The sequence below is a fragment of the Gorilla gorilla genome, chromosome X (assembly GCF_029281585.2).
Source record: "Gorilla gorilla gorilla isolate KB3781 chromosome X, NHGRI_mGorGor1-v2.1_pri, whole genome shotgun sequence".
NCBI classification, from domain to species: Eukaryota; Metazoa; Chordata; class Mammalia; order Primates; family Hominidae; genus Gorilla; species Gorilla gorilla.
The window spans coordinates 30,669,428-30,696,475 of record NC_073247.2 but is presented as its reverse complement, the minus strand read 5'-3'; the positions used below and the strand labels follow the sequence as shown (position 1 = coordinate 30,696,475).

The window sequence follows — 27,048 nt, the reverse complement described above, 5'->3', positions numbered from 1 at the left end:
GGGGGGAAGAGAGTAGGGAGTGGAGGAAGATGCTTTTTAAAACACACATACACACACACACACACACTAAGAAAAGGAACACTTGAAAATTTACTTTAAGATTTGCCAGGATAAAAAATTTAGTATGAAAGTGGGAAGATAAAGTCAAGAAAGTCTCTTAGAAAGTAGAGACAGTGCTGGACATGATGGCTCATTCCCGTAATCCCAGCACTTTGGGAGGCCAAGGCAGGCGGATTGCTTGAGCTCAGGAGTTTCATACCAGCCCGGCCAACATGTTGAGACCCTGTCTCTACAAACATATCAAAAAATTAGCCAGGTGTTGTGGCACATGCCTGTAGTTCCAGCTACTGGGGAGGCTGAGGTGGGAGGATCACTGGAGCCCAGGAGGTTGAGGCTGCAGTGAGCTGAGATCGCACCATTGCACTCCAGCATGGGTGACAGAGTGAGACCCTGTCTAAAAAAAAAAAAAAGAAAAAAATGTGGAAACAGAAAATAGGAGAAAAAAATGACATAAAGGATTCCATTTCAGACGTACAATATTCAACTAGTAGAAGAATCACAAAAAGAGAAGCCCTGAAAAATGGGTGGAAGGAAATTATCAAAGATATGTTAGAATTTCCCACAAAGTTAAAGAATTCAGGTCTTTAGATTATAAAGGTTCACCAAGCATCTGGCATTCTGAAGGAAAGAAGACCCTATTTATCTCACTATTGGGGAATTTCAGAAACACAAGGATAGAGAAAATCTTTAAAGCTTCCAGAAAGAAAAACCAGACCTACCAAAAAGTGTGACTAGACTAGCATCACCCATCTCATCAGCAGAACTGGATGCTAGAAGGCAATGGATCTATGGTGTCAAAGTTCTGAGGCAAGATTATTTTTCTTCTGGAATTTGGTACTAAGCCAAACTATACAAATGGGAAGACAAAATAACAACATTTACAGATGTGTGAGGTTCAGAAAGTTTTCTTCCACATCACCTTTCTTTGGAAGTTACAAGGGGGTAATCTAAGAAAGAGACATAGAAAACTGAAAACAGTGAATTCAACCAGAAAATCACTGAAGAGCTATCCCAAGATGATAGCTGTGCAGCGGGCCTACAGAACCACCAATCCCGATAGGAGGGTAAGAGAGGTCTCCAGGATAGAAAGGAGCTCTCAGAAGAAAGGAAAATATTGCTAAGGGCTAAGAAAACATTAAGAATAGTGGTCAAATTACTTTTCCCTTTCCCCAAGAATGGTGGAAGGCTGTTAAAAATAGGAAAAAATAGAAAAGTGCATGATAAATTCATGATCCAAATGGGAATCAAAGTAAAATTTATCATGAATTTAAACATTTAATGAAGTTTTTTTTTTTTAAGTCCCCTCAGATTGGCCTGGGAGTCGTTGTTATGGGCCCATATAAAAGGAAATTTAATATATTACCTAGCCTTCATTTGAACCATATATTGTCATGATAATGTGGATGCTGTTGTCTATAGGCTTTCAACTTTAGAATCAGGCTGTAGAGACAGCATGAAGGATTTGGTTGTGGTTGCAGGAGGAAATGTTAATTTTCTTTTTCTTTTCTTTATTTTATTTTATTCTATTATTATTATACTTTAAGTTTTAGGGTACATGTGCACAATGTGCAGGTTTGTTACATATGTATACATGTGCCATGTTGGTGTGCTGCGCCCATTAACTCAGGAAATGTTAATTTTCTTAAAATTCATAGCTTTAATATTAATAAAATTACATACAGCTAGCAGCAAATGGGAAGAAGTTTAAGAGGAAGAATATATGGGCACTATTAGCCTCCTTTTGCAAAGGGAAGAGTTAGGATTCTGTCCAAAGCAGAGAAAAGATAAGAAGTGTATGTAAAGGTAATATAATTACCAAACAATAGAGAGGAAGATGATGAAGTGAAGGGGCATAGTGTAAGTAAGTCCCTCACCTTTCTTAAGTCAGTAGACATTGTCTTAAGGTTAATAAATTAAGAAATTATCAAAGTAGATGCAGAACTAATTTTTTTTCAAGTCTAGGCGTGAGGGTGAGAAGAGACTTGCTTTTCACCATAAGCTATTCTGCCACTGTTTATTACCAATGTGCATGTATTACTTTGATTTTAAAAACAAAAAGTTTAGGGAATAAGAAGTAACCTGGGTTGACAAAAGGCTATGTGTAAGAGAATGTTAGGAGATAATATCACAAAAGTAGGTTGAGGCCATATTGTAGAGGACCTCGAATGCCAAGGTGAAGCAGTGCATTTAATTTGAGAAAACTTGGAGTTTTTGAACAGCCTGGTCATATGACTGGAGCTGTATAATTTCAGAAAATGAATTTGTCAAAAAGATGAATTGGAGTGGATGCAGGCAGAAAGGGATATTATGAGTAACCAATCTAGTTTCAGTTTTCTAGCTGAAAGGTAATGAAGGCTTATACCTTGATGATACCACTGGAAATAGAAAAAGAAAGAATGAAAAGTGTTCTCAACACTGTGCTTGATACATAGTAAGTATTTCGGTATGTGGTTGTTATACTGAAGGGACCAAAGGGAGACACTACTTTTTTTTTTCTTTTGAGACAGGGTCTTGCTCTGTTGCCCAGGCTGGAGTACAGTGGCATGATCATGGCTCACTGTAGCCTCGACCTCCTGGGCTCAAGCGATCCTCACATCTCAGCTTCCTGAGTAGCTGGGACTACAGGCTCGCACCAACCACCACACTTGGCTAATTTTGTAAATTTTTTTGGTAGAGACAAAGTCTCACTATATTGCCCAGGCTAGACTCTACTTTTTGTTGTTGTTGTTTTGAGATGGTGTCTTGCTCTCATCACCCAGGAGGCTGGAGTGCAGTGACATGATCTTGGCTCACTGCAACCTCTGCCTCCTGGGTTCAAGTGATTCTCCTGCCTCAACCTCCCAAGTAGCTGGGATTACAGGCACCCACCACCACGCCCAGCTAATTTTTGTATTTTTACTACAGACAGCATTTCACCCTGTTGGCCAGGCTAGTCTCGAACTCCTGACCTCAAGTGATCCACCCACCTCAGCCTCCCAAAGTGCTGGGATTACAGGCATGAGCCACCGTGTCCAGCCAGACTCTGCATTTTTTAGTAACTTATTTGACATGAGATGAAAGGAAGGGTAGTCATCAAAGATGAGAGTAGTAATTGTTGTTTATTTTGAAATTCATGGCCTGATTGTAGCTCACACTATTTAAGGGTAAGGGTTGATCCTGTGTGCCTGCTACAAAATGGAATGTGTTTATAATTCAGTGATTATTCTTCCCTGCTTGTGTTGCATCTTTATTTGTGACCATCAGTTTTTGTAGGATTTGCTATGAAATGTAAGGTGAAAAAATACTGTAACCTGATAAATCACATCCCACTTACCTAAAAAAGAAAAATGTAAAAAATATATAACATTACAAAATAGAGTTCTTCATGACCTCCTGATTTAAAGGCATAAATGGCTGCTAGATTCCAATTAGGCTCTTGAACAGATAGTTTTTTTGTTTTGTTGTTGTTGTTGTTGTTTTGGTTTGGTTTTTTTTGTTTTTTAATACGAGGCTAACTGACACATGCTGGAATCCAGCCCATTAACTTGGTTAGTCTTCAGAGTGTGATGTGACAGCACTTTGGGGTATAGAAAAAGAAAAGAAGAGAACTTCTTTACGTGTATATAATTTTAAGCATACAAATATTGTGTATGTAGGTTTTGTTTTGTTTTGTTTTGTTTGTTGTTTTGGTTTTTTTTTTTTTGTTTTTTTTCCTGCTAAGGATGTGCTACCAAAAAGTAGCAGGGTCATAAGCCTATAGGTTTCCTGTCATTGATCTCAGTGTGGTGTAATGGTAAGGGCCTTGTTTTCAAAGTCAGGAGACCTAGAATTGAGCCCTAAGTCTACCACTTACTGGCTTGTGATCTTAAGCCTTCAATTAATCTCTTTAAATTTCAGACTATAGAATATTCAAACCAGTTTGTTTTTAGAGTGTGTGTCAAATTTCTAGTGGTAAATGGGAGAGTACATAGAAAACTCTGAAATGTTTATGCTTGTTCTAAGGTAATTCGTTTATGTTGTATCAGTCCTCTCTAACATTAAATATGTGGTCAGAGATTTGTTGTGAAGCATGAATATAAAACATGAAAAAACACCTAACACAGGGTTGATATGTAGTAGGTGCTCAATAATAGTATTTGCTGGATTTCTATCTAAATCTTAATCCCACATATACTTTGTTCTTTGAAAGGTTTTTTTTTTTTTTTAAATTTGGTAATTTGCTTCCTGCCTTCCCTGTTGTACTAATGGCTACTAACAGCTATCACTCTGAAGCCCTTGGTCTCATTTGGAGAAAAGGGTGTCTGAAACCCTTGTACCTTGGTCTTATTTAGAGGAAAGAGGTAGCGTTTTAAGAGTCAGCTAATGCTTGGTTCTACGCTAATATCTACTGCACAGGATCGTTGTGAGAATTAAAGGAGATAATGCATGGGAAATTGTGAAATAAAGAGCTAAACTGATGTTAGGAAATGATTTGATTATTGTTTCCGAAGTCCCAGGAGAGTCCAATATGATTGAACTGCCTAAGTAGTAGGATAACCTACAAATTACAGCCTCTGTCTTCAAAATAAAGTAGTGGGCCTGGATTCCTTTTTCTCCTCTTCTGGGAGCTTTTTTCCTTTTACTACTCATTTTCAAAAGCTACCATGTTAGGGTATTCTGGTATGTCCTTTTGAGAAATCTTTGTAATTCCTTATATTGCCAGCATTCTAAGGACATCTCAGAAAATGTTAATTGAATGCAAATGTTTGTATGGGATATGATAATAACAAAAACAATGGATTAGTTATGTTTACATAACATATTGAGATTCTACTAACAGTACTTATGCACCTAGAAAAAAATAACATTATAGTCAACAAAATAGAAATGCTAGTCTTTATTTGACAGGCTTATGTTTTTAATTTTGTCAGGTTTTGTTTTGTTGTAATTTTTGACTATAACATACAGTATGTGTCTTGATTAAATAAGATAACCTAATCTGCTGATCTCACATAAGTAATTGAAATCCTGTGTGTATTTCATACATTTTCTCTTTGTTCTGACACTTTTCCTCAAATATATTAAAATGTTCACTGTCTTTTAAAATCCTTCTCTTAACCCAGATACTTCTCACTGTTCCATCATGCTGAATAGTCATTTTTTTCCGTGTCTGATTATCCATCCAAATGTTAAATCTTTTCTCCTTTTGTGTTTTAGAGTTACTCCTTTCTCCCCTCTCAGATCCCAGATTATTCTAGAAACAGAAAGTAACTTAGACATTTCAAAGGAATAAAACTTCAGTGTCCTTAAACAGCCACATTGAGGTTAGAAATCTCCATGTTTACCCTGGAATATTTTTCAACCCCTCTCCTCAATAAACACTTTTTTTAAATAGCATTAGTTCTGCGTAGCATAACCATACACCAGAGCACAGCAGATTATTCCAATCTGTTATTTTCAGACTTCTTTACACCCTCTGCCCCCACCCAATAAAACTATTCTAATTATCTCCAGTAGAGAGAATGAAGACTTGGAAATACTTAGTACTAAATGTCATGTAGAGGTTAAATTGGCCTATGTAGTAGGCTGGTATAATAACTATCTCTGACATTTAACCTGAAAGTATATGTGTGTGGCATATTCACTTGATGGGTTGGTAAAATGTGGTTTTTGTATGTTAATTTGGGATTTCTAATATGTTTAGAAATTAGATTGATTTCTAATTAATTTCTAGTAAGATTAAATTAATATTGTCTGATTTTTAGCGGGAGAAAATAGCTCTGGCTAACCCTGTTTGCTCCTCTTACGTTTATCTCAACAGGAAGAAGTCAGTATCAAAGAAATTGCAATCACACATCATGTAAAGGAAGGACATGAAAAGGCAGATCCTTCCCAGTTTGAACTTTTAAAAGTATTAGGGCAGGGATCATTTGGAAAGGTAAGTCATGAGTGTGTGCTTTTTTAAGAGTTGTCTTTTCAATTCATATGTATTTCATATACATGAGGAAACAAATATTTTATGAAATGCTACCAGTCTTCCTACCAGCAATGTTTTCTGTTTTTTTACATTTCTCACTATCAGTAAGTGTGGGAAAGTGAATAAAGTTGTTCAAAAGTACGTTGGAGACTTCAGTAAATTGGTAGTATTTGCTTCCTACTTTATCTTCAAGACCACATGACCTCTCCAGTTGTGATTCTTAAATGGTTAAAAATCACAAGATACTCCCTTGATACACTGGCCTCTTTTTGAGTCCTTGGGTAAGGTTGGAAGGTGATCTTGCAATACAGCGCATCTCAGCCTCCCTTCCAGCGTACTCTAATACCAGCATAAAGTGAGTGACGCTCCCAAAGAAGTAGGGTTGGGGGCTACCGCTACAATTTTGAAGTTTTCTTGACTCCTGGCTTGTCTTTAAAATGAATGCAAAGTTTGCATTTTATCCAGTAACATCGTGTTTGTTTTTAATATCAAAAAAGGTTTCCCAAAGCCACCAAGTAAAATTCCTCCAGAAGGCAGGGTCTGCCTCTGTCACCCAGGCTGGAGTACAGTGGCATGATCTCGGCTCACTACAACCTCTGCCTCCCAGGTTCAAGCAATTCTCCAGCCTCAGCCTCCTGAGTAGCTGGGACCAAGGCACACACCACCACGCCCAGCTAATTTTTGTGGTTTTTTTGTAGAGATGGGGTTTCGCCATGTTTCTCAGGCTGGTCTCAAACTCTTGAGCTCAAAGCGATCCACTTGCCTCGGCCTCCCAAAATGCTGGGATTACAGGCGTGAGCAACCACGCCCGGCCGAAGATGCAACATCTTTATCAGTGTTTTTCATGTAGCGCTTGTCTCCCACCACATACATACACACTGCACACCTCAGGGGCACTTCTGTACTCCATTTTGAGAAGTACAGCATCATAATTACTACTGCTTGATCTGTTTAGACCAGGGGTCCCCAACCCCCGGGCGAGCATTGCCGTTTGAGCACCACCTCCTGTCAGATCAGTGGCAGCATTCAATTCTCATAGGAGCACGAACCCTGATGTGAACTGCACATGGGAGGGATCTAGGTTGTGCACTCCTTATGAGAATCTAATGCCTGATGATCTGAGGTGGAACAGTTTCATCCCAAAATCATCTCCCCCTCCCACCGCGCCAGTCTGTGAAAAAACTATCTTCCATGAAACCAGTCCCTGGTGCTAAAAAAGGTTGGGGATCACTGGTCTAGATTGTTTCTTGGCAAGAGGAAAATTTGGAGATTGTATTCAACTTTCACAATGCAGTGATTCCTTACCACTTCTCTGTAAGGAAATATTTGAATATATCATGCTTTGCAAGTTTCAGAACAGCACCAGTTTAGCTCTCTTGTGTATTTTAGTGGGGGTATTTAGCAATTCTTGGCTAACATAGGTAATTTGTTACAGTTGTTAACCTCTTTTGACCCCAAAAGGATGCTTTTAATCCAAATATAGAGTAAGTAGCCATCAGAGCGTAATGGTTGTAAGTTTGGGCTCTAGGTCAGCCAGACTTCGATTCAATTTTTTTTCTTCTATTTATTCACTGTGTGTGCTTGAGCAAGTTACTTAACCTCTTGGATCCCCATTTCCTTCCTCTAGCCAGTCATTAAATATTGAAGTTCTTCAAGGTTCCATTCTAGGCTGCCTTCTTCTCTGTTACTAATACTCTCCTAATTGATTTTCTCTGTGCCTGCTATCTTAATTGTAACTCACATACAGCTAACATAACAGATTTATATCTCCAATCTAGATTGCTCCTCCAAGCTCTGAATTCTTATGCACAGCTGCTTACTCTTTTTCTATGTCTTAAAAGCACTTTAATGTCAACATGTCTGAGACCAAACTCATGATCTTTCCCTAAGCCTCAAACTGTTCTATTTCATTTTTCTCTCATTAAGCAATTTAGAAACTTGGGAAGCATTCTTGATGTATATTTCTAGTCCCTACCTCCCCTATCCCACTCTGACCTGGCCAATCTTATCTGTCACCAAGTACTGTAGATTCAGTAAAGATTTCTCAAAGCCTGCCTGCCACCCCTTGAGAATATGCTACCACCTTTCTTCCTGGTCTATTGAAGGAGTCTCCTAACTGGGTCTTTCCAAATGTATTCTTGCCTTGATCCATTATTTACATGATAGCCAGCATGAACTAATCTTTTACTCTACCCCTCCATAACCTTTCAGTGGCCTCTCTTTGCTTTTACAATAAAGATGAATTCTTAAGATGGCTGAGGAGCCCCTCAGTCTGGTCTCTAGCTACCTCTCCAGCATCAGTTTACATACTTTTCACTCTCTGTGTTCTGGTCACATTGGCTGCCTTTGTTGGTCCTTAAGCAGGACCAAGTCCTTAAGCTCCATCCTGCTAGAAAGCCTTTCCATATTTTATTCCTTCTGCCTGAAACACTCTGCTCTACCCCTGCCTCTTCCTCAGCTGGTTAGCTCCTCTTGCACCTGTGATGTCAAGGAAGCTTTCCCTGCATCCTTCCTAGGTTATGTTCCCTGGTTATACCCTCTCAGAACATTACATACCTCATCTTCATGGCACTTGCCACAATTGCAGTTTTTCATTTGTTTAATTATTTGTTTAGTGGCTGTCTCCCCCACTAGACTAAATGTTCCATGAGTGAAGGAAGGGTCATGCCTTGTATCAAGTCTCAGCATTGAACCAGTAGCACAGTGCCTGGCATATAATTCTGGAAAGAATTAATGAGTGTGTAATAGTTCTGACTCCATAGGAGAGTAGTGAGAATTAAATGATAAAAGGCCAAGCACATAATATCTGGTATTAAATTAAATTATCACACCACTCAAACCCAAATAGATGGGTAATTTTTATACATTAGATTTTCAGGGAACACAATATTTAAGTTGTTGGAATTAGCATGCTTCTCCCTTTACGTCTTTAAAAGTAATTTAAATATCATACTATAAATACCAAACATTCAAAATAGGTTGTCTCCTTTCTTACTCATTCTGAAAGGCCACAGTAAGCCAAGGAAACAGGGATGACCTGTCAGAGACTAGAATAGCTTCATGGGGGAGTGAGAAAAGGTCAGAAATGCTCTGGTGGAGGAAGAGATGGCAGCTGGGACCGCTGCTGCTCCTGCTGGGCTTGCCTGGTTACTGGCCAAAGGGAACAGATAAACAGCACCCTGAGCAGAAGCAGAATACTGGGTGACTGACACGGACTCTGTCCCAGTACCTCCACTGTGACACTGGGCAAATTACTTAACCCCCTAAGCCCTAGATTGGACAGCTATAAAATAGGCATTGCCTAGTAGGTCTGCCTCCCAAAATTGACACGATGATTTATTACAAATGGTTGTGAAAGTACTTTGCAAACTAAGAAGTGCTGGAGTGTTAAGAAGATGCATTCAAAGAACAGTTGAAAGTTTGGAATTCACCAGGAGAATTTTTCTTGCAGAATGGTTAGGGAATCTTAAGGAAGATTAAATATCAAATAAATCCTAATTATCTCTACCTAATCAGATTTTATTTCCATCAAAAATATTAATAATCTCTGATTACCTTTAATACTTAAACATCATTCCAGAGCTTACATCCACCCTGATTAAGGATGCTTTTCTCTCCCTAGGTTGGCTCCCCACTAACTGGCTGAAAGGAGCTAAAGCGTGGGGCATGGTGAAAGGGGGTGGTGATTATTGGAGAGCAACACACCCAGTATCAGGGTTTCTCTGCGAGTTGTGGTGCTCTTCACTTGATTTGGGATCTTGCCCATTGACTTGGCACAATTTCTCAAAGTGAGAAACTCTGCCTTGTCCTAGAATCAGTTGAATGAATCATTTTTTAATTTTGTGCTAATAGCCTGATGTGCTAATTGAGATGAATGAAAGCTGATCCTAAACTTAATTCTTGATTGTGATTGCTTCTCTTCTTCCCACCTGTGGAAGCATAAGAACGCTGCTACAAAAGAATGGATAGGGAAGTGGAGTTGAAATTCAAATCTATTTGGCATATCTATTTAAAGGTTCAATGGAAATGATCATGAACCTAATGGTCAAAATGAGTAGAAGAGATGTATTGGTAGTCTTGTATTAGCCATGTTATAGAATGACCATGAGTTATTTAGAACAGGCTTTATTCATTTTGCGCAAATATTTGGAAAGTCAGGATGCCCAATAACATACCTGAGAATTGTGTTCTTCATATTTAGGTGTATGTGATAATTTGACCATAAAAAGGTGGGGAGGTGGGTTCTAACTTAAGTCACATTAAATATTTGTGCACAGGATTCTTCAATGTAAGTTTTTTTTGTTTGTTTGTTTGTTTTTGTTTTTGCTTTTCATTTTGTTGTTGTTGTTGTTTTGAAATGGAGTCTGGCTCTTGTTGCCCAGGCTGGAGTGCAATGGTGCGATCTCGGCTCACTGCAACCTCCACCTCCCGGGTTCAAGTGATTCTCCTGCCTCAGCCTCCCAAGTAGCTGGGATTACAGGTGCCAGCTACCACATCTGGCTAATTTTATATTTTTAGTAGACATGGGGTTTCACCATGTTGGTCAGGCTGGTCTCGAACTCCTGACCTGAGGTGATCCACCCACCTTGGCCTCCCAAAGTGCTGGGATTATAGGGGTGTGCCACCGCTCCCAGCCCAATGTAAGTGTTTTAAATTGTTCCGCTGAGCAGTGAGATTTATATGCAGCTTTTGTATACAGAAAAGACCCTCCATCAGTGAATACTTGTATCAACAGGAAATTGTGGTCAAGAAGGAACCGCTGTATAACAATTTTGACGGGCTCAGTAGAATTCTGTTTTGTTAAAAGCAGGACATCATACCACCTGTGTTATACTTTAAACATTTTGGGATTTTTTCCATCTAATTCATACATATGTAGTTTAAAGGTTTTTTTTCTGTCTTAATGTGTTACATGCTCTTTGGGAACTGGCAAACAACAAAATGAAAAAAATGTATTCCCTTATATTGACACCCCAAGTTATAACAAATGTTTATAACTAGTATTTATAATTGATACATTTTAGGGGAAATAATCTACAGTATATCTGAATCTATATTATAATAATAAACTGTATTATAGCAGGGTCTTATTTTAACAAGGATATAGTTTATACTACTTTGTAATATTTATTTTCTCTTACTTAAATGCAGGTTTTCTTAGTTAAAAAAATCTCAGGCTCTGATGCTAGGCAGCTTTATGCCATGAAGGTATTGAAGAAGGCCACACTGAAAGGTAAGTGTTGCTGCTACTTGTAATGTTCATGTAGTCTAAACAAACTGAAAGGTCTCAACAGAGCTCATGGGACTCCTTGGCATGTTATTTACATTCTGAATAGGTTCCTGTTACCAGCTTTAAATTTAGGCTGACTTTTAGTGAATTTTTCCTGCTAGGCTAGGAATCATATAACTAGTGAGAACCAGAGTTGCCACGTTATAAAAGAAGTATTATAAATTCATATTGAGTTTTATACAAGTAAACATTTAGAAGATTAAAACTGAGTTTGATTCATCTTCAAATTTATATATTTATTTTAATGTTTTTTAAAAACATACTGATTTACTGGATGCAAAATAGCTTTTCTTCTAAAGGACTTTATGACTTCTGGTCTCCAAGTAAGTTTTTATTCTGAGCCTGTGATTTGAAAACCCTAATGCAGGATTTGGCTCTCATAGGTAAAAAGTAGTTAAGAAGAGGCCGTGGTGGCTCACACCTGTAATCCCAGCACTTTGGGAGGCCGAGGCAGGCAGATCACCTGAGGTTAGAAGTTTGAGATCAGCCTGACCAACATGGAGAAACCCCATCTCTACTAAAAATACAAAAAATTAGCTGGGCATGGTGGCACATACCTGTAATTCCAGCTACTCAGAGGCTGAGGCAAGAGAATCGCTTGAACCCGGGAGGCGGAGGTTGCGGTGAGCCGAGATCGTGGCATTGCACTCCAGCCTGGGCAACAAGAGTGAAACTCTGTCTCAAAAAAAAAAAAAAAAAGTAGTTAAGAAGAAATATAGATTTAAAAATACTTAACTCTTCCTTTAATTTAGTGGTATCACTTATTTTAACCTCATAACCTCTAGATGTTTTGTGTATTGATTACTAAAAGTCCATTTTTTCCTCTTCAATTTACATGTAATTTATAAAGCTTTGAAAATATTCTCTAATATTTGCAATGATCATTTATTATTTCTGTTATTCCCAATTAGCTACCCACCATGGACATCCCAAGAAATTTCACTTCTCTCTGTAAACACTGTCGTTTGCTTCCATTCTGTTACTCCCTTCCTGAACATATTTTCTTTCCTATTCAGTCCTACCCCATGGCATTACCACTTACTTGATTCCTGCTAGGACCAGGGAATTAAATTATATCCTCAATCCCCTGCCTTTCTGTCACTGCATTTGTGACTTTATACTCATGAGTCCCATGTTACAAAGCTGCATAGATGAGACTCAGAGAGTTCATTCACAAAAGCAACAAAAGTAGTTTGATTTTATGTATTTAACAGGATTTGTATTGTGCATAGCGTATGTAAAGGAAACTACAAAACTCTAAGAAACCTAAAAGTTACCAGGAAAGGAAATAAATGTCCAATCCCTATTAGAGAAGGCCAACTGTTAAGAATCTCACTACTCCTCTAGCCATTGAGTTACCTCAATATCATTAAGATTCCAGCTGCATTTTCCTTAAAACTTAACAAAATAATTCAGAACTTTATTTCCGAATCCAGAATATTTTGGAAAAGAAGAAGAATAAGGGAACAAGCTCTCTCAGATCCTAATGCTTCAAGCAGCACTAACTTAGTGTGTTATTGGGGGGAGTAATACAGGCATAGAATCAGTGGAACAAAATAGTACAACATATATATATCAAATTTTAGTGTATTTGTTACAAAAATATTGAGTACCTGCCATGCTGTGTGACAAAACAGGCATACAGAACAATGGGAAATTAAGTAATGATACCCCTGAGCTCAGCCGGGCACAGTGGCTCGCACCTGTAATCCCAGCACTTTGGGAGGCCGAGGCAGGCAGATCACCTGAGGTCAGGAGTTCGAGACCAGCATGCCCAACATGGCAAAACCCCGTCTCTACTAAAAATACAAAAAAAATTAGCCGGGCATGGTGGTGGGTGTCTGTAATCCCAGCTGCTCATGAGGCTAAGGCAGGAATATCGCTTAAACATGGGGGGCGGAGGTTGCAGTGAGCCGGGATCGCACCACTGTACTCCAGCCTAGGCGACAAGAGCAGAACTCCGTCTCAAAAAAAAAAAAAAAAGAAAAAAGAAATACCCCTGAGCAAGCTGGAAAATAACGCCATAACAAACTCCACCCTAACTGAATTTTACAACTTAACACATCTAGGAAACTTGTGAGGAAATATTGAGCAAATTACAAACAAATTAGTAATACAAAAATTGTTAACATTTCATACAATGAAAAATAGTATAAATAGGAAGACAGGAAAATATATTAATATAAGGAGTTGGCTAAGGGGCTTCTACTGGCCAAATCTGGGGCAACTTAAACGTTGCAATAATAAATGTTAGTGATAGATTACAACCCAGTTGAATAAAATAAGAAGCCATAGGTTAATTCATAAGTTACTTAATGGGGGAAAAGGGAAAACTCTTTCTTGCAATATAATTCCAACTAATAAACGTAAAAAGAATGAAGGAGTTAGGAATTGATAAGAAATACCATTGTATCCTCCATCTGGAGGATTTTGAATAAAGTTTACACAAGGAGATAAATAATCTTTGGGGAAATGTTCAGTTTTGGTGAAAGTCAAAGATGCATATTAAAATGATAAAGTTTGCTGGGCACAGTGGCTCACACTTGTAATCCTAGCACTTTGGGAGGCTGAGGCGGGAGGATGGCTTAAGGACAGGAGTTCAAGACTAGCTAGGGCAATATAGCAAGACCCTGTCTCTACAAAAAATAAAAATAAAATCAGATGGTTGTAGTGGTGCAAGCCTGTGATTCTAGCTACTCTGGAGGCTGAGGCAAGAGTATCTCTTGAGCCCAGGAGTTTGAGGTTGCAGTGAGCTGTGATCACACCACTGTACTCCAGCCTGGGTGACAGAGTGAGATGAATGCATGTTATTTCATATGATGGCAGCATAAATTGGAAAGCCATTATTGCTGCTACATTAACCTGCGGAAATAGCTTCAAAAAAAAGGATTCATAGGCTTGAAAATTCTTGTTGCAACATTATTTATAATAGCAAGAAGTTAGAAATCACATACACACTGGAAAACTAGAGGAATTGTGACCAGGCATAGTGGCTCATTCCTATAATTTCAGCACTTTGGGAGGCTGAGGTGGGAGGATTGCCTGAGCCCAGGAGTTCAAGACCAGCCTGGGCAGCATAGTGAGACCTCATCTCTACAAAAAATAGAATAATTAGCCAGGCCTGGTGGCGTGTGCCTGTAGTCCCAGCTGACTGGGGGGGCTAAAGCGGGAGGAATGCTTGAGTCTTCAAGGTTACAGTGAGCTTTGATTGCACCACTGTACTCCACCCTGGGTAGAGGGAGATCCTGTCCCTAAAAAAAAATTTTTTTAATAAGGAAAAATACAGAAATGTTATAAAATTATGGTTTACCACTTAATAGGATATTATTAAAATAAAGTATCTTAAATAAAATTACAAAAATGAATGTAGTGAAAATTAGAACAAATTGAGCTACAAGTATGTAAAATTGTATAGATATTAGCTATAAAAGAGATGATAGAAAAGTGAAAATATTTGACTTATTGGAATTTTAAACTGCTGAATAATTGTGAATGTGTTCTTAAATTTTTATGTTTATCAAAAGAATATCTGTAGAGTCTTATCATATAACATAGCTATGCTTTGCCTACCCTTCTGCCTATCCTAATTCTTGAACCCCAGAGACAATGACTTTCATCTCTTTAGCTGCTGCCATTTACATTTATATTCAACACTTTTATATTGCAATTGTTTGTTTTCATTTGGAGACATAATCTATTGCCTTTCTAACATGGAAGACTAAGATTCAGTTCTCTCATGCTGCCACCCACTCACAGTTTCCCTTTTCACATCTTCCCAATAATGTTTTCATTGTTACAGCTTTATAAGAATTGTTCCTAGCTGAACGAAATAGTGTACTACAGTCACATTTCCTTCACTTCTTTTCTGTATTCAGTCTCTTTTCATAAATTCTGTGCCTACCTTTTTCTCAGTTTACTTTTTAGTTTTGATGGGACTCATCTTCTCATAGCTACCTCAGAATGAGTAAATGGATACTAAATTTTTTGTGACCCTCCATGTCTGGAAATGGCTTTATTCTACCGCCTGTCACTTAGTTTATAATTTGGCTGAGTATAAAATTCTAGGTCAGAAAGAATTTTCCACCAGATATTTGAAGGTATTGCTTCCATTGTCTTCTAGTTTCCTGTGTTACAGTGATGAAGTTAATTGCTGGTCTCACTCCCAGTCCTTTGTGTGTAAGCTGCTTTTCCTCTTTGGAAGTCTTTAGAATCTACTCTTTATTCCTGGTGTTCTGAAATTTATATAGTGGTATTCTTGAGTGTGGGTTTCTAAAACTATATCATACCATATATGAGGTGTGGTCTCTTTCAACCTAAAAACTCCTTTCTTCAGTCTTGGGAAAGTTTTTGTCATTTATTCTACATTTGTAAGTGCTACTCTTTGGAATATGTTAGTTAAACCTCCTGAATTGTTCCTTAATTTTCTTTATTTTTCCATCTTTTATTTTCCATTTTTTCTATTTTCTGTGAAATTTCTTCAACCATCTTCCAACTCTTCTATTGACCTTTTTGTTTCTGCCATCGCTTTTCATTTCCTAGATTTTCTTGTTCTCTGATTATTTCGTTAAAACATTTTTCAATTATGGAAAGTGTCAAACATTTAAGAAAGAGACAGAAGAATATAGTGAACCCCCTGTACCCTTCTCCCTGCTTCAACATTTATCAACTCATGGCCAACCTTTTTTCATCAGTGTTCTCCTTCTTCTCTTGATATTTTGAATGAAATCCCAGACACTATAGAATTTCTTTCATAAATATTTTAGTATATATCTCTAAAAGATAGACTCCTGGCTGGGTACAGTGGCTCACGCCTGTAATCCCAGCACTTTGGGAGGCCGAGGCGGGTGGATCATGAGGTCAGGAGTTTGAGACCAGCCTGGCCAACATGGTGAAACCCCGTCTCTACTAAAAATACAAAAATTAGCTGGGCGTGGTGGCGGGCACCTGTAATCTCAGCTACTCAGGAGGCTGAGACAGGAGAATCGTTTGAACCCAGGAGGCGGAGGTTGCAGTGAGTCAAGATTACATCAATGCACTCCAGCCTGGGCGATGGGGCAAGACTCCATCTGAAAAAAAAGATAGACTCCTAAAAGAGATAATTCAACTGTATTATCATACCTTAAAAATGAGCATAAAGATATCCAGTCTTTGTTCAAATTGCTAGTTGTCCCTACTATTAAAATTTATGTTTCTTTATGCAGTCTGTTTAAATTAGGATTCATACATATAAGGTCTCAACTTTGCAATTGGTTGATAATGTTTTTAAGTCTTTTCATCTATGAACTCTTTCTTCATTTCTTATCTTTTCCTTGTAGTTTATTTGTTGAGGATACTTGTTCCTTCCTCCACCCCACCACCCTTTTTAAACAAGAACAAGAAGCTTTAAAAAGGGTGAGGTGCCATATTATCTTTGCTCCCTCAGTGGACATAAATTACAAGATTGAGTTGTGTTGTGTGGTGTTTAAGTTATCTTCTGTTCCTCACATTGTCTCTGTTTCCCTTTATTCCATTTTTCTGTTTATTTTGATGTTTTTCATGTTCAGAGCCTTTCTCCAAATGCCTGGGGGTCTTTTGCTATCTTTTCTTTAAGAGTCAGGTGCTAGAAAGCTGATTGGAAAGACTTCAATGACAAGAATTTGCTTATTTTTCATTGGCTTCCTTTCCTTAGGCTTAGATTTTTAGCTTTCTCTGGTCTGCTTTGTTAGTTACCACTTGCACATCTTCTACTATTGCTTCCTGTCCTTGTGAGTTTATGCAGTTTTTCCATTATTGTCATTTCCATGGGGTTTTGGAAGAATGTAGAGAGTAAAATATCCATGTTTAACCAGAAGTCTCTTCCCATTTTAAAGTTCCTATTAATACGATAAATGGGGTCAAATAGAAGTCAATAACATTAGATAAAGTTAATGGGGACTTCTGTCCTATTAAAGTGGTCTGTTTGTCTAAAAGGTTCTGTAAACTGCTTAAAAAGGTTTCTTAATGCATAGTCCTAGGAACATAAACAACATTTCTTCATTCTCAGGTTCAGTCAAGTAGGGCTTAAATCTAATAACTACTCTAGAAGAAAAAATATTTCAGAGGAATCTAGTTGCTTTGCCAGCATGAGTCAGTATTAACCAATTCTATGTTGGGATTAGAAGTTGGCCTATATAAAACATGCCTTCTTCTGAATTAGTATATACTAATTAAAATTCCTCATGATAGGATGATTTAGAATTGTCACTAGGTCTTTACATAAGCAAAAGAAGCGAGATTAGAATTATGACACAGGCCTACCTCAGACAAAATGAAGGAATTCTTTAGAGAAGGACTCTCACTGCTCATTTTCAGTTAAACAAGGTCTCATCAATGTTACATATAAGGAAATGTTGAAGAGAAAACTATCTCACAAAAAAATCATCTTGGTTCTAATCCTTCATTTTATAGAGGAGGAAACAGGAAATCCCTGAGCAATGAAATGATTTGACCAAGGTAGTTATGAGTTCATCTAGTTATTAGTATAGCCACTAAACTGTAGTTCTTGACTCCCAAATAATGGTTCTTTTCATTGTGGTAAAATAAGACAAGAGGGATATACAGTGCATTTATTGGTGGATATTTTTGATGCTTACTGAGCAGAGGAGGTATTTTTAAGTGATAAGCCTTGTATACTTATTGAAAGAGGTAGGACTTTGGAATCCACCTTTAAGGTGATAGGAACTGATCCAAAATTGTATGGTAATAATGAGAAAAGGACAGATTTAGGCTAGACTAGAATAGAAATATCAGCAGGTATTGGTGATGAACTTCACTCACATAAAAAGTACAAAGGGCATATCAGGCTGGGCGTGGTGGCCCATGCCTGTAATCCCAGCACTTGGGGAGGCCAAGGCAGGCGGATCACCTGAGGTCAGGAGTTTGAGACCAGCCTGGCCAACATGGTGAAACCCCGTCTCTACTACAAATACAAAAATTAGCCAGGTATGGTAGCACAAGCCTGTAATCCCAGCTGCTCGGGAAGCTGAGGCAGAAGAATCACTTGAACCCTGGAGGGGGGTGGTTGCAGTGAGCCGAGGTCACACCACTGCACTCCAGCCAGGGCAACAGTGATACCCCATCTCAAAAAAAAGGGGGCATATCAGATATAACAAGGAAAATACCAGAGTTGTAGCGATCGGGCAAGGTAATGAAATCAGAGATTGCTATTGAATTTGATATACTAACTGGACAGGTCAGTTAAAAGAGCTGCGTAGACATCAAGAGCAATTGATTCCTATTTCTGATTTGCCCATTTTCAGTCAGTGGTATGAAAATCTCCCAGTTGGGGATAGAAAACTGGTAGAATGGAAAAAATAGGGCATTTTTTAGCTGCTTTGTTTATTTTCCCCAGAGGTCTTATTTCTATATTTTAAGTATCTGCAGTCACCCTAAACTGAAAATAAAACCAACTCAACTTTCTCCCTCCTCCAAAGATTATCCTATTCTTTCCATTTTCATGTTTCATATAACCATTCTGAGTACTTAGAATGTATTATAATCATTTATCTACCTGTCTGTCCTTCCCACTAGATCATGAGCTTCTTTAAGATTATCTTATTTGTATGTATATCCCTAGTGCATTGCACATACACTTTGCTCAGGAAATATTTGGTTGCTGAAAAAGAGCTTTGCTCACAGGGTCAAATATAAATTCATCTTGGCATTCCAACTTCTCAAGAATCTGGATCCTCCCCATTTCGCCTTGGCGCAGTAGTAAATCTCATTTGGTTCCTTCCTGTTTGTCATTCATGCCTTCACATCTGTGCTTGCACTGGGTACTCCATGCTTGGACTCTTGTTTTCTAAGGCCTATCCTTCCTACCCATCTAAATGCCACTCCAAAAGTCTTAAAGCTTGCTCGCTGACCCTACATCTTTCTTCTAGCCTTCCTATGCAAGTAAGACTGATCTTGCCCTTCACTGAATCCTGCAGTACTCATTGCTGGTAGTAAATTGTTTTATCCCTTAATCATATTCATGGTGCTACTTTGCATATAATAACAATAGCTACCATTTAATTGAATATCTCATACATACCAGGCTCTAGGTACATACCTTATCTCAAATGGTCATATGCTCCTCAAAGCTACAGTAGTGTTATCCCCATTGTGTAGCCGAAAGGTAACTGAGTCTCAAAGAATTTAAATAAGTATCTTGGCTCGTGATTGTACAGATCTTGTGATGCTTAAGTTTTTTTCAAAAAAAAGATTACACAGATCTGAATTCATATCTTTCTGTCTAAACTCCAAAAAACATTTGCTCTTTCAGCTATACCACAGTATGTTCTCTCTCTCCCTCTTGCTTCCTTTCTTCTTCCCTCAAAATAGACCTCTTTGGATATAACTGTCCTTTACCCCATGTCTGCCTCATTTTAGGTATGCTTAATGAATGTTTGTTGAGTTTAATTGATAGGACTGATGGAATGTTGAAACCTATTCATTTTTTATGTTTTACTATTTCATTAGGAAGCCTTGTTTTTTAAAAGTTGCATGCTTTTTTGCCATTTTCCACAGCTGTGATTAAAATACTTGTGCATTTGATGTTAAAGCCAATATCTAATATTTTCTCTATATTTTTTCCAACTTAAAAGCATGGATTTTATAAATATATGCAACTTCCTTTGGTTATGTAATGTAGTAAAAGACATCATTATTGATTTTATAAATTCAAGAATGATAAAGCATTCACATTTTAATACACATAAGCAAAATTTTATTTAACATGGGCACCAAAAAGAATTTGTTTTGAAGATTATCTGTGAAAGATATTACAATGTAGCATACATACAATCTTTTATAGTTCGAGACCGAGTTCGGACAAAAATGGAACGTGATATCTTGGTAGAGGTTAATCATCCTTTTATTGTCAAGTTGCATTATGGTAAGTATGAGCCGTCTCCCACATCATCCCTTGACCTCATCCCTCAAAATCCCTGAGGACATTCAGATAAACTAATACAAATAAATATATATTTGTATGTGGTTAGCAGATCTATATAGTAATAAGTCATGAAAATTAAGCCATTATTTCTTAGACAAACTTTAGAAGCTTTTATTGTTTAGTTTATGTTTTTTTAAATATTATAAAGTTAGTTTCTGAGTGGTAGCCATAGGAACAGGTAATGATAATTATTGCTTTTTTATTATAATAATAATGAATAATAATATGCTAGCCTTTTATAGCCCATATGTGTTAGCCAACCCTAAAGGCCAAAGAGATCCCTAATGTCAACATCCTAAAACCATTGTCACTGCTGTTCTTTTCCCCAAAGCCATACGCTTTTTCTCAGTGGGTAAAGGTGTGGTGATTCTTACTATGTGTAATTAAACCTAACCAACCCATATTTTTTTCTGTAGCTAGTGGCATGGTTTTTGTATGTTATTTCGTAGTTAAGTAAGTCTTTTTTTTTTTAGGAGTTTTTCTTATGTATCATGGGTTTAGAACTATTGTATTCCTGAGTGACTTGCCTGTTGAAAATCTAGTGATTCCATAATAAGAAACACTGTATTTAACATTTCCACATGGAAACTAAGATAAATCAGTGGTTTTCTTCTAAGTAAAAGTAAGTTTGGACATTTGATATAATTAATTTGTTAAAATATTCATTTATGAATGAACTAATGTAAACCTAAAAAAATTATGTTGGACTAAATGAAAATTTTCATTTCTTCATTCAGCTTTTCAAACTGAAGGGAAGTTGTATCTTATTTTGGATTTTCTCAGGGGAGGAGATTTGTTTACACGTTTATCCAAAGAGGTATATAATTAATCTCTATTTTTAGTCTATTTACATGCATCCTGTTTGAACTAAAGCTTTGTTATGTTTCAGTATTATGCTTACTGTATTTTCTCTAGTGGCACAAGATTCTGGAAGAATCAGACCCAAAAAGAGTTCTTTTCCTACCTTTTGAATTTATTCTGAAAGCAGGACTTTAAACTGACAAATAAACAGTCTTTGTCTTAACCCTGCTTCTTTTATAGTTTTTTCCAGAAGCAATAATGTATCAACAAGATATCCTTAAACAATTAGTACTAGAAATTAAGCATGCATTTTAAAGATCACTTTTCATTTCTAAAATGTTACTGTCATGGGGCAACAGTGGCACACCCTGAATATACTTAACAATAAAATGTAAAATTATTTCTCCCATAGTGCATAGTTAGTATTTAGTAAGTGATTGGTTGACTGATTAGATAATTTTGCTATTCCTTTCACGAGTAAATTGTAAACAAAGCTATGTATAATTATCATATTTATAAAATTTTTAGGATATTTAAACTCTAGAGTGGAACTTTAAAAATTACAGACACAAAAAGAAAATAAATTTAGAAAAATTATTGTTTTATTTTAGGTGATGTTCACAGAAGAAGATGTCAAATTCTACTTGGCTGAACTTGCACTTGCTTTAGACCATCTACATAGCCTGGGAATAATTTATAGAGACTTAAAACCAGAAAAGTAAGGAATCATGCTACTAAGTTGAATACAATGTAATATGATTGTTTAGGAGATTATAAAAAATCAAGTGGCTTCATGAAACTCCCACAGTATTGCACTAGCGTGCCTGTGCTTCACATCTCTGCTAACACTGTAGTTTCATACTTTAAAAATCTCAGTTAATCAAAAAATACTGTTTTTGTGTGCATTCTTTGATTTTTTTTTTTTAAAGATGGAGTTTTGCTCTTGTTGCCCAGGCTGGAGTGCAGTGGCGCAATCTTAGCTCACTGCAATCTCCACCTCCCAGATTCAAGCAATTCTCCTGCCTTAGCCTCCCGAGTAGCTGGGATTACGGGCGCCTGCCAACACACCCAGCTAATTTTTGTATTTTTAGTAGAAACAGGGTTTCACCATGTTGGCCAGGCTGGTCTCGAACACCTGACCTCAGGTGATCCACCTGCCTCAGCCTCCCAAAGTATTGGGATTACAGGCGTGAGCCACCACAGCCATCCCATTCTTTGATTTTTTAATGAGGTTGAAATCTGCATTCATTGGCAATTTGTATTTTTGTGTGAATTTTCTGCTCATGGCCTTTGTTCATTTTTCTTTCAGAATTGTTATTTTTGGTCTGGCATGGTGGCTCACACCTGTAACCCGAGCACTTTGGGAGGCTGAATTGCATGAGCCCAGGAGTTGTAGACCAGTGTGGGCAACATGGCAAAACCCCATCTCTACAAAAAATTAGCTGGGCATGGTGGCACACGGCCTGTAGTCCCGACTACTCAGGAGGCTGAGGCAGGAGGATTGCTTGAGCTTGGGGCATCGAGGCTGCAGTGAGCCAAGATCGCTCCGTTGCATCTCCAGCCTGGGCAACAGAGTGAGACACTGTCTCAAAAAAAAAAAAAAAAAGAAAATTTACATTTTTTCCAGTCTTTCAATTTTAACTTTATGTTGTTTAATTTATGCACGTTTTTTTCTTCAGGCAGATCTACCAATCTTCTTTTGTGATTTATTCTGACTCTCATTTTTAGGCTTTCCCCAGTTCTATGATCAGATATTTTCCTTCTAATTTTATAGTTTCTTTTTTTTTTTTCTTTTAGCTCCATTGTTTAGAAATTTTTTGGCAGGAGGGATGGTATAAAGCTAATCCTTTCTTTCCCCCAAATACCATTTATTGAAAATTTTCTTCTCCATGTAATTTCAAATTTTAAGTGTGAATTGAGCAAATTTCCCACAGGTTTGATAGTAACAGTCATCAAGAAGCGGATATTATTTAAATTGTACACACTTCCATTTTAATTTGTTGATGTTTATCTACCACTGAGTAAGAAAGTTTTTTTTTTCCTTTTATAAGCATATAAGCACGAGCCTTGCTCTACCAGGAATATTTTTAAACAGCTTTATTGAGTTGTAATTCATATATTATACAAGTCATTGCCTGGGTGCAGTGGATCACACCTGTAATCCCAGCACTTCGGGAGGCCAAGGCAGGCAGATCACTTGAGGTCAGGAGTTTGAGACCAGCCCGGCCAACATGGTGAAACCCCATCTCTATTAAAAATACAAAACTTGGCCAGGCGTGGAGGCGCACACCTGTAATCCCAGCTACTTGAGAGACTGAGGCAGGAGAATCGCTTGAATCCGGGAGGTGGAGGTTGCAGTGAGCCGAGATCGCGCCATTGCACTCCAGGCTGGGTGACGAGCGAAACTCAGTCTCAAAAAAAAAAAAGTGTATAATTCATTGATTTTTAGTATATTCACAGAGTTGTACAACCATCATATTAAGAATTTTGAATATTTCTCTCGGATATGAACAGACCCTTCTCAAAAGAAGACATTTATGTGGCAAACAAACATATGAAAGAAAAGCTCATCATCCCTGGTCGTTAGAGAAATGCAAATCAAAACCACAGTGAGATACCATCTCACGCCAGTTAGAATGGCGATCATTAAAAAGTCAGGAAACAACAGATGCTGGAGAGGATGTGGAGAAATAGTACCGCTTTTACACTGTTGGTGGGAGTGTTAATTAGTTCAACCATTGTGGAAGACAGTGTGGCGATTCCTCAAGGATCTAGAACCAGAAATACCGTTTGACCCAGCAATCCCATTACCGTGTATATACCCAAACGATTATAAATCATTCTACTATAAAGACACATGCACATCTATGTTTATTGCAGCACTATTCACAATAGCAAAGACTTGGAACCAACCCAAATGCCCATCAATGATAGACTGGATAAAGAAAATGTGGCACATATACACCATGGAATACTGTGCAGCCATAAAAAAGGCTGAGTTCATGTCCTTTGCAGGGACATGGATGAAGCTGGAAACCATCATTCTCAGCGAACTAACACAGGAACAGAAAATCAAACACTGCATGTTCTCACTCATAAGTGGGAGTTGAACAATGAGAACACATGGACACAGGGAGGGGAACATCACACACCGGGGCCTGTCAGGAGTTAGGGGGCTAGGGGAGGGATAGCATTAGGAGAAATGCCTAATGTAAATGACGGGTTAATGGGTGCAGCAAACCACCATGGCATGTGTATACCTATGTAACAAACCTGCACGTTCTGCACATGTATCCTAGAACCTAAAGCATAATAAAAAAAAAAAAGTTAGTACAAAATTTAAATTCTATATTAACACAGGAAGAGAGGAAATGCTCATCTGGAACTCTTCTAAGTGATCATTTAGAAATTGTTATGCTTTTATATTTTACGTTTTTTTTTATTGTTTTTGGATCAGTTTCATATGGTTTTGTTTTTATTCCCCAAATAACTGCTGAGTTTTCCTGATTATTTTCCCAACTTATAACTATTGTGACACAAAATATAATTATTGGTGAGAATGAATATTCAAGCATATAGTCCTTAGAAAAATTACTATAAACATAAGATTAAACATTCATAAAAATGTGTGTTTTATACTATTTAATTGAATATATTTACCATAGACCATTGTATTGGCATTGGTCATGAAGTTACATTAAAGTATGAGCCCTGTCTCAAGGCTTTAATAAGATCAGATGTAAATAAGATTGCTTATATTAAGATCTTAAACATACATGTCTAGATGATGCTGTTAATTAGAAATAACACTTACTTGGTGAATTATACAAGTAAATACCATCATACAGAACTTGGGAGAAATTTAAATTTTTAGGCCAAATATTTTATGAACTGTTAAGGGTGTTTCAGATTCTTTTAAACTAGAACTCTGTTGTAATAAATACGACTAAAAATAATTAGTAACCATTGAAAAGGAATGTTGTTTATTGAGAGTGATACAGTTGACTTTTTCTTTCAAAGATACAGTATAAGCATGGTTATCTTAGAAGAATGCATTTACTACAGAAGGCGTAACTAATGCCCTTTCAGCCATATTATCCTTTTTTCTTTCAGAATTACCGAGAATGACTTGAAGTTTTGTTTTTAGAACTGTTTTTCGTGTATTCATTAGAAGGGAGGATGATTTCTACAGTACCTAATAATGCCCTTTATACTCTCTAAATGTGTTGATCTCTTCATAATCAAGCATAATCAATATTAATATTTTTCATAACAGGTGCTTGTGATAAAAGAAACTTGAAAAATATGTCCCTACTGAATTACCTTCAGTGGTAAACTTTGTTGTAATTATGTTTGCATTTATGAAATAGAAAGATTGGTAATATTTTTGTTATAGTAAAATTTTATAACAAAGTTTGACTTGCACATTTTTAGTTAAAATAAAAGTAAGGAAATGCCTATATTGTGGGATAGCTTTAAATATAAGTGAAACAGTTTATTGCTTGATCCCATACCTATCCAGAAATATTAGGTTGGTGCAAAAGCAATTGCAGTTTTTGCAATTACTTTTAATTACTTCCGCACCAACTTAACACAATTACTGGCTTACAGCTTAGTACTCTCTCCTTTCTGTAGCTCCTTGATTAATAGCATTACTCTCCACTCAAGTATCTGCTCAAGCCAGAAACCTGAGTGTCATTCTCCAGTTGTTCTTTATCATGACCCAGTGAGCTCACTAAATGCCCTTTATTTTCTCTGTAAATTTCTCTACCCTCCATGAATGTACACCATTTATGGTCTCCCTTGTCCTTGACAAGAAGCCCAAACTATTTCGAGTGCCCTGTAGGCCCTTTGCAAACAGGCCTTATTCATTCAACATTTCTTGTTTGTACTGTACACTGCCAGACACTGAGCTATAAAGATGAATAAGGTCATACCTTCTAGGAGCTCACAGTTTATTGGGGAAGAGAGAAAACCCTGGAGAATATGTATAGTGAAGGGAGGGGTCAATGAAAAACAAGGGGTATGGGGAAGGAGAAGAGGATTGTGTAGGTCGTGTCAGGAAAAAAAAAATAGGGAAACAGTGATTGAGTCAGATACCTTTAAAATGACCAAGAGAGCTGGGCACGCAGTGGCTCACACCTTAGGGAGTAATCCCAGCACTTAGGGAGGCAGAAGCAAGAAGATAGCTTGAGCCCAGCAGTTCAAGACCTGCCTGGGCAACATAGTGAGACCCTATTCTCCACAAAAAGGGAAAAAAGGCAAAATAAAATAACCAAGAGAATGACATGTCTGATGTTTTTGAATTAAATGTGTGGACCCTCTGTCTATTAATGCAGGCACTAGGGGGTTTAGTCCAAACTACGTCTGCAGAAAGGCATTAGAAAGAGCAGCTGGGAAGAGTACAGGTGATTTGATTCTTTTCCTAATAATTTTCAAGTGCCCCTGGCATATTAATACAAGTTTATGGCATTGCCTTTGGGCTTTGTTATAAATGTGTGTCCAAAAAATAATTTGTTCCTCCTTTGCCTTTGCCATCTTATTCACAGTCTAAAGCAATGTTTTAGAGTAAATGTGGTGATCTGATGCTTAAGGATGTAATTTCAGTCTTAGCTTCTATAAATCTCTATTTAGTGTTCTTAAAAGATTTTCTTTGTTTTTTTCAGTATACTTCTTGATGAAGAAGGTCACATCAAGTTAACAGGTAAAAAAAAAATCCTCGTTTTATTAAAATATTTTCTCCTACAATATATACTTTCCTTTAAGGTTGTGGTACAAATATTGAGTAATACACTGTATTAAAATTAAAAACTTGTATTAGGGCCAGGCGTAGTGGCTCCCTCCTGTAATCCCAGCATTCTGGGAGGCCGAGGCAGGTGGATCACTTGAGGTCGGGAATTCAAGACTAGCCTGGCTAACATGGTGAAACCCTGTTTCTACTAAAAATACAAAAAAATGAGCTGGGCATGGTGGTGCACGCCTGTAATCCCAGTTACTTGGGAGGCT

General features: G+C 37.5%; 1 protein-coding gene across 8 annotated transcripts in view; it reads left to right on the top strand.

Annotated features, from left to right (window-relative positions):
* The window catches only part of RPS6KA3 (ribosomal protein S6 kinase A3), a 112,694-nt gene that overhangs the window by 51,798 nt on the left and 33,848 nt on the right, over positions 1-27,048 (top strand). For all 8 annotated transcript variants that reach the window (XM_055376748.2, XM_055376751.2, XM_019019360.4 and 5 more), the window contains 6 exons: positions 5,840-5,956; positions 11,147-11,228; positions 20,101-20,181; positions 20,979-21,058; positions 21,654-21,760; positions 26,709-26,746. In XM_055376748.2, coding sequence (XP_055232723.1) covers positions 5,840-5,956; positions 11,147-11,228; positions 20,101-20,181; positions 20,979-21,058; positions 21,654-21,760; positions 26,709-26,746 — 505 coding nt within the window. The remainder of the gene's footprint in view (positions 1-5,839; positions 5,957-11,146; positions 11,229-20,100; positions 20,182-20,978; positions 21,059-21,653; positions 21,761-26,708; positions 26,747-27,048) is intronic.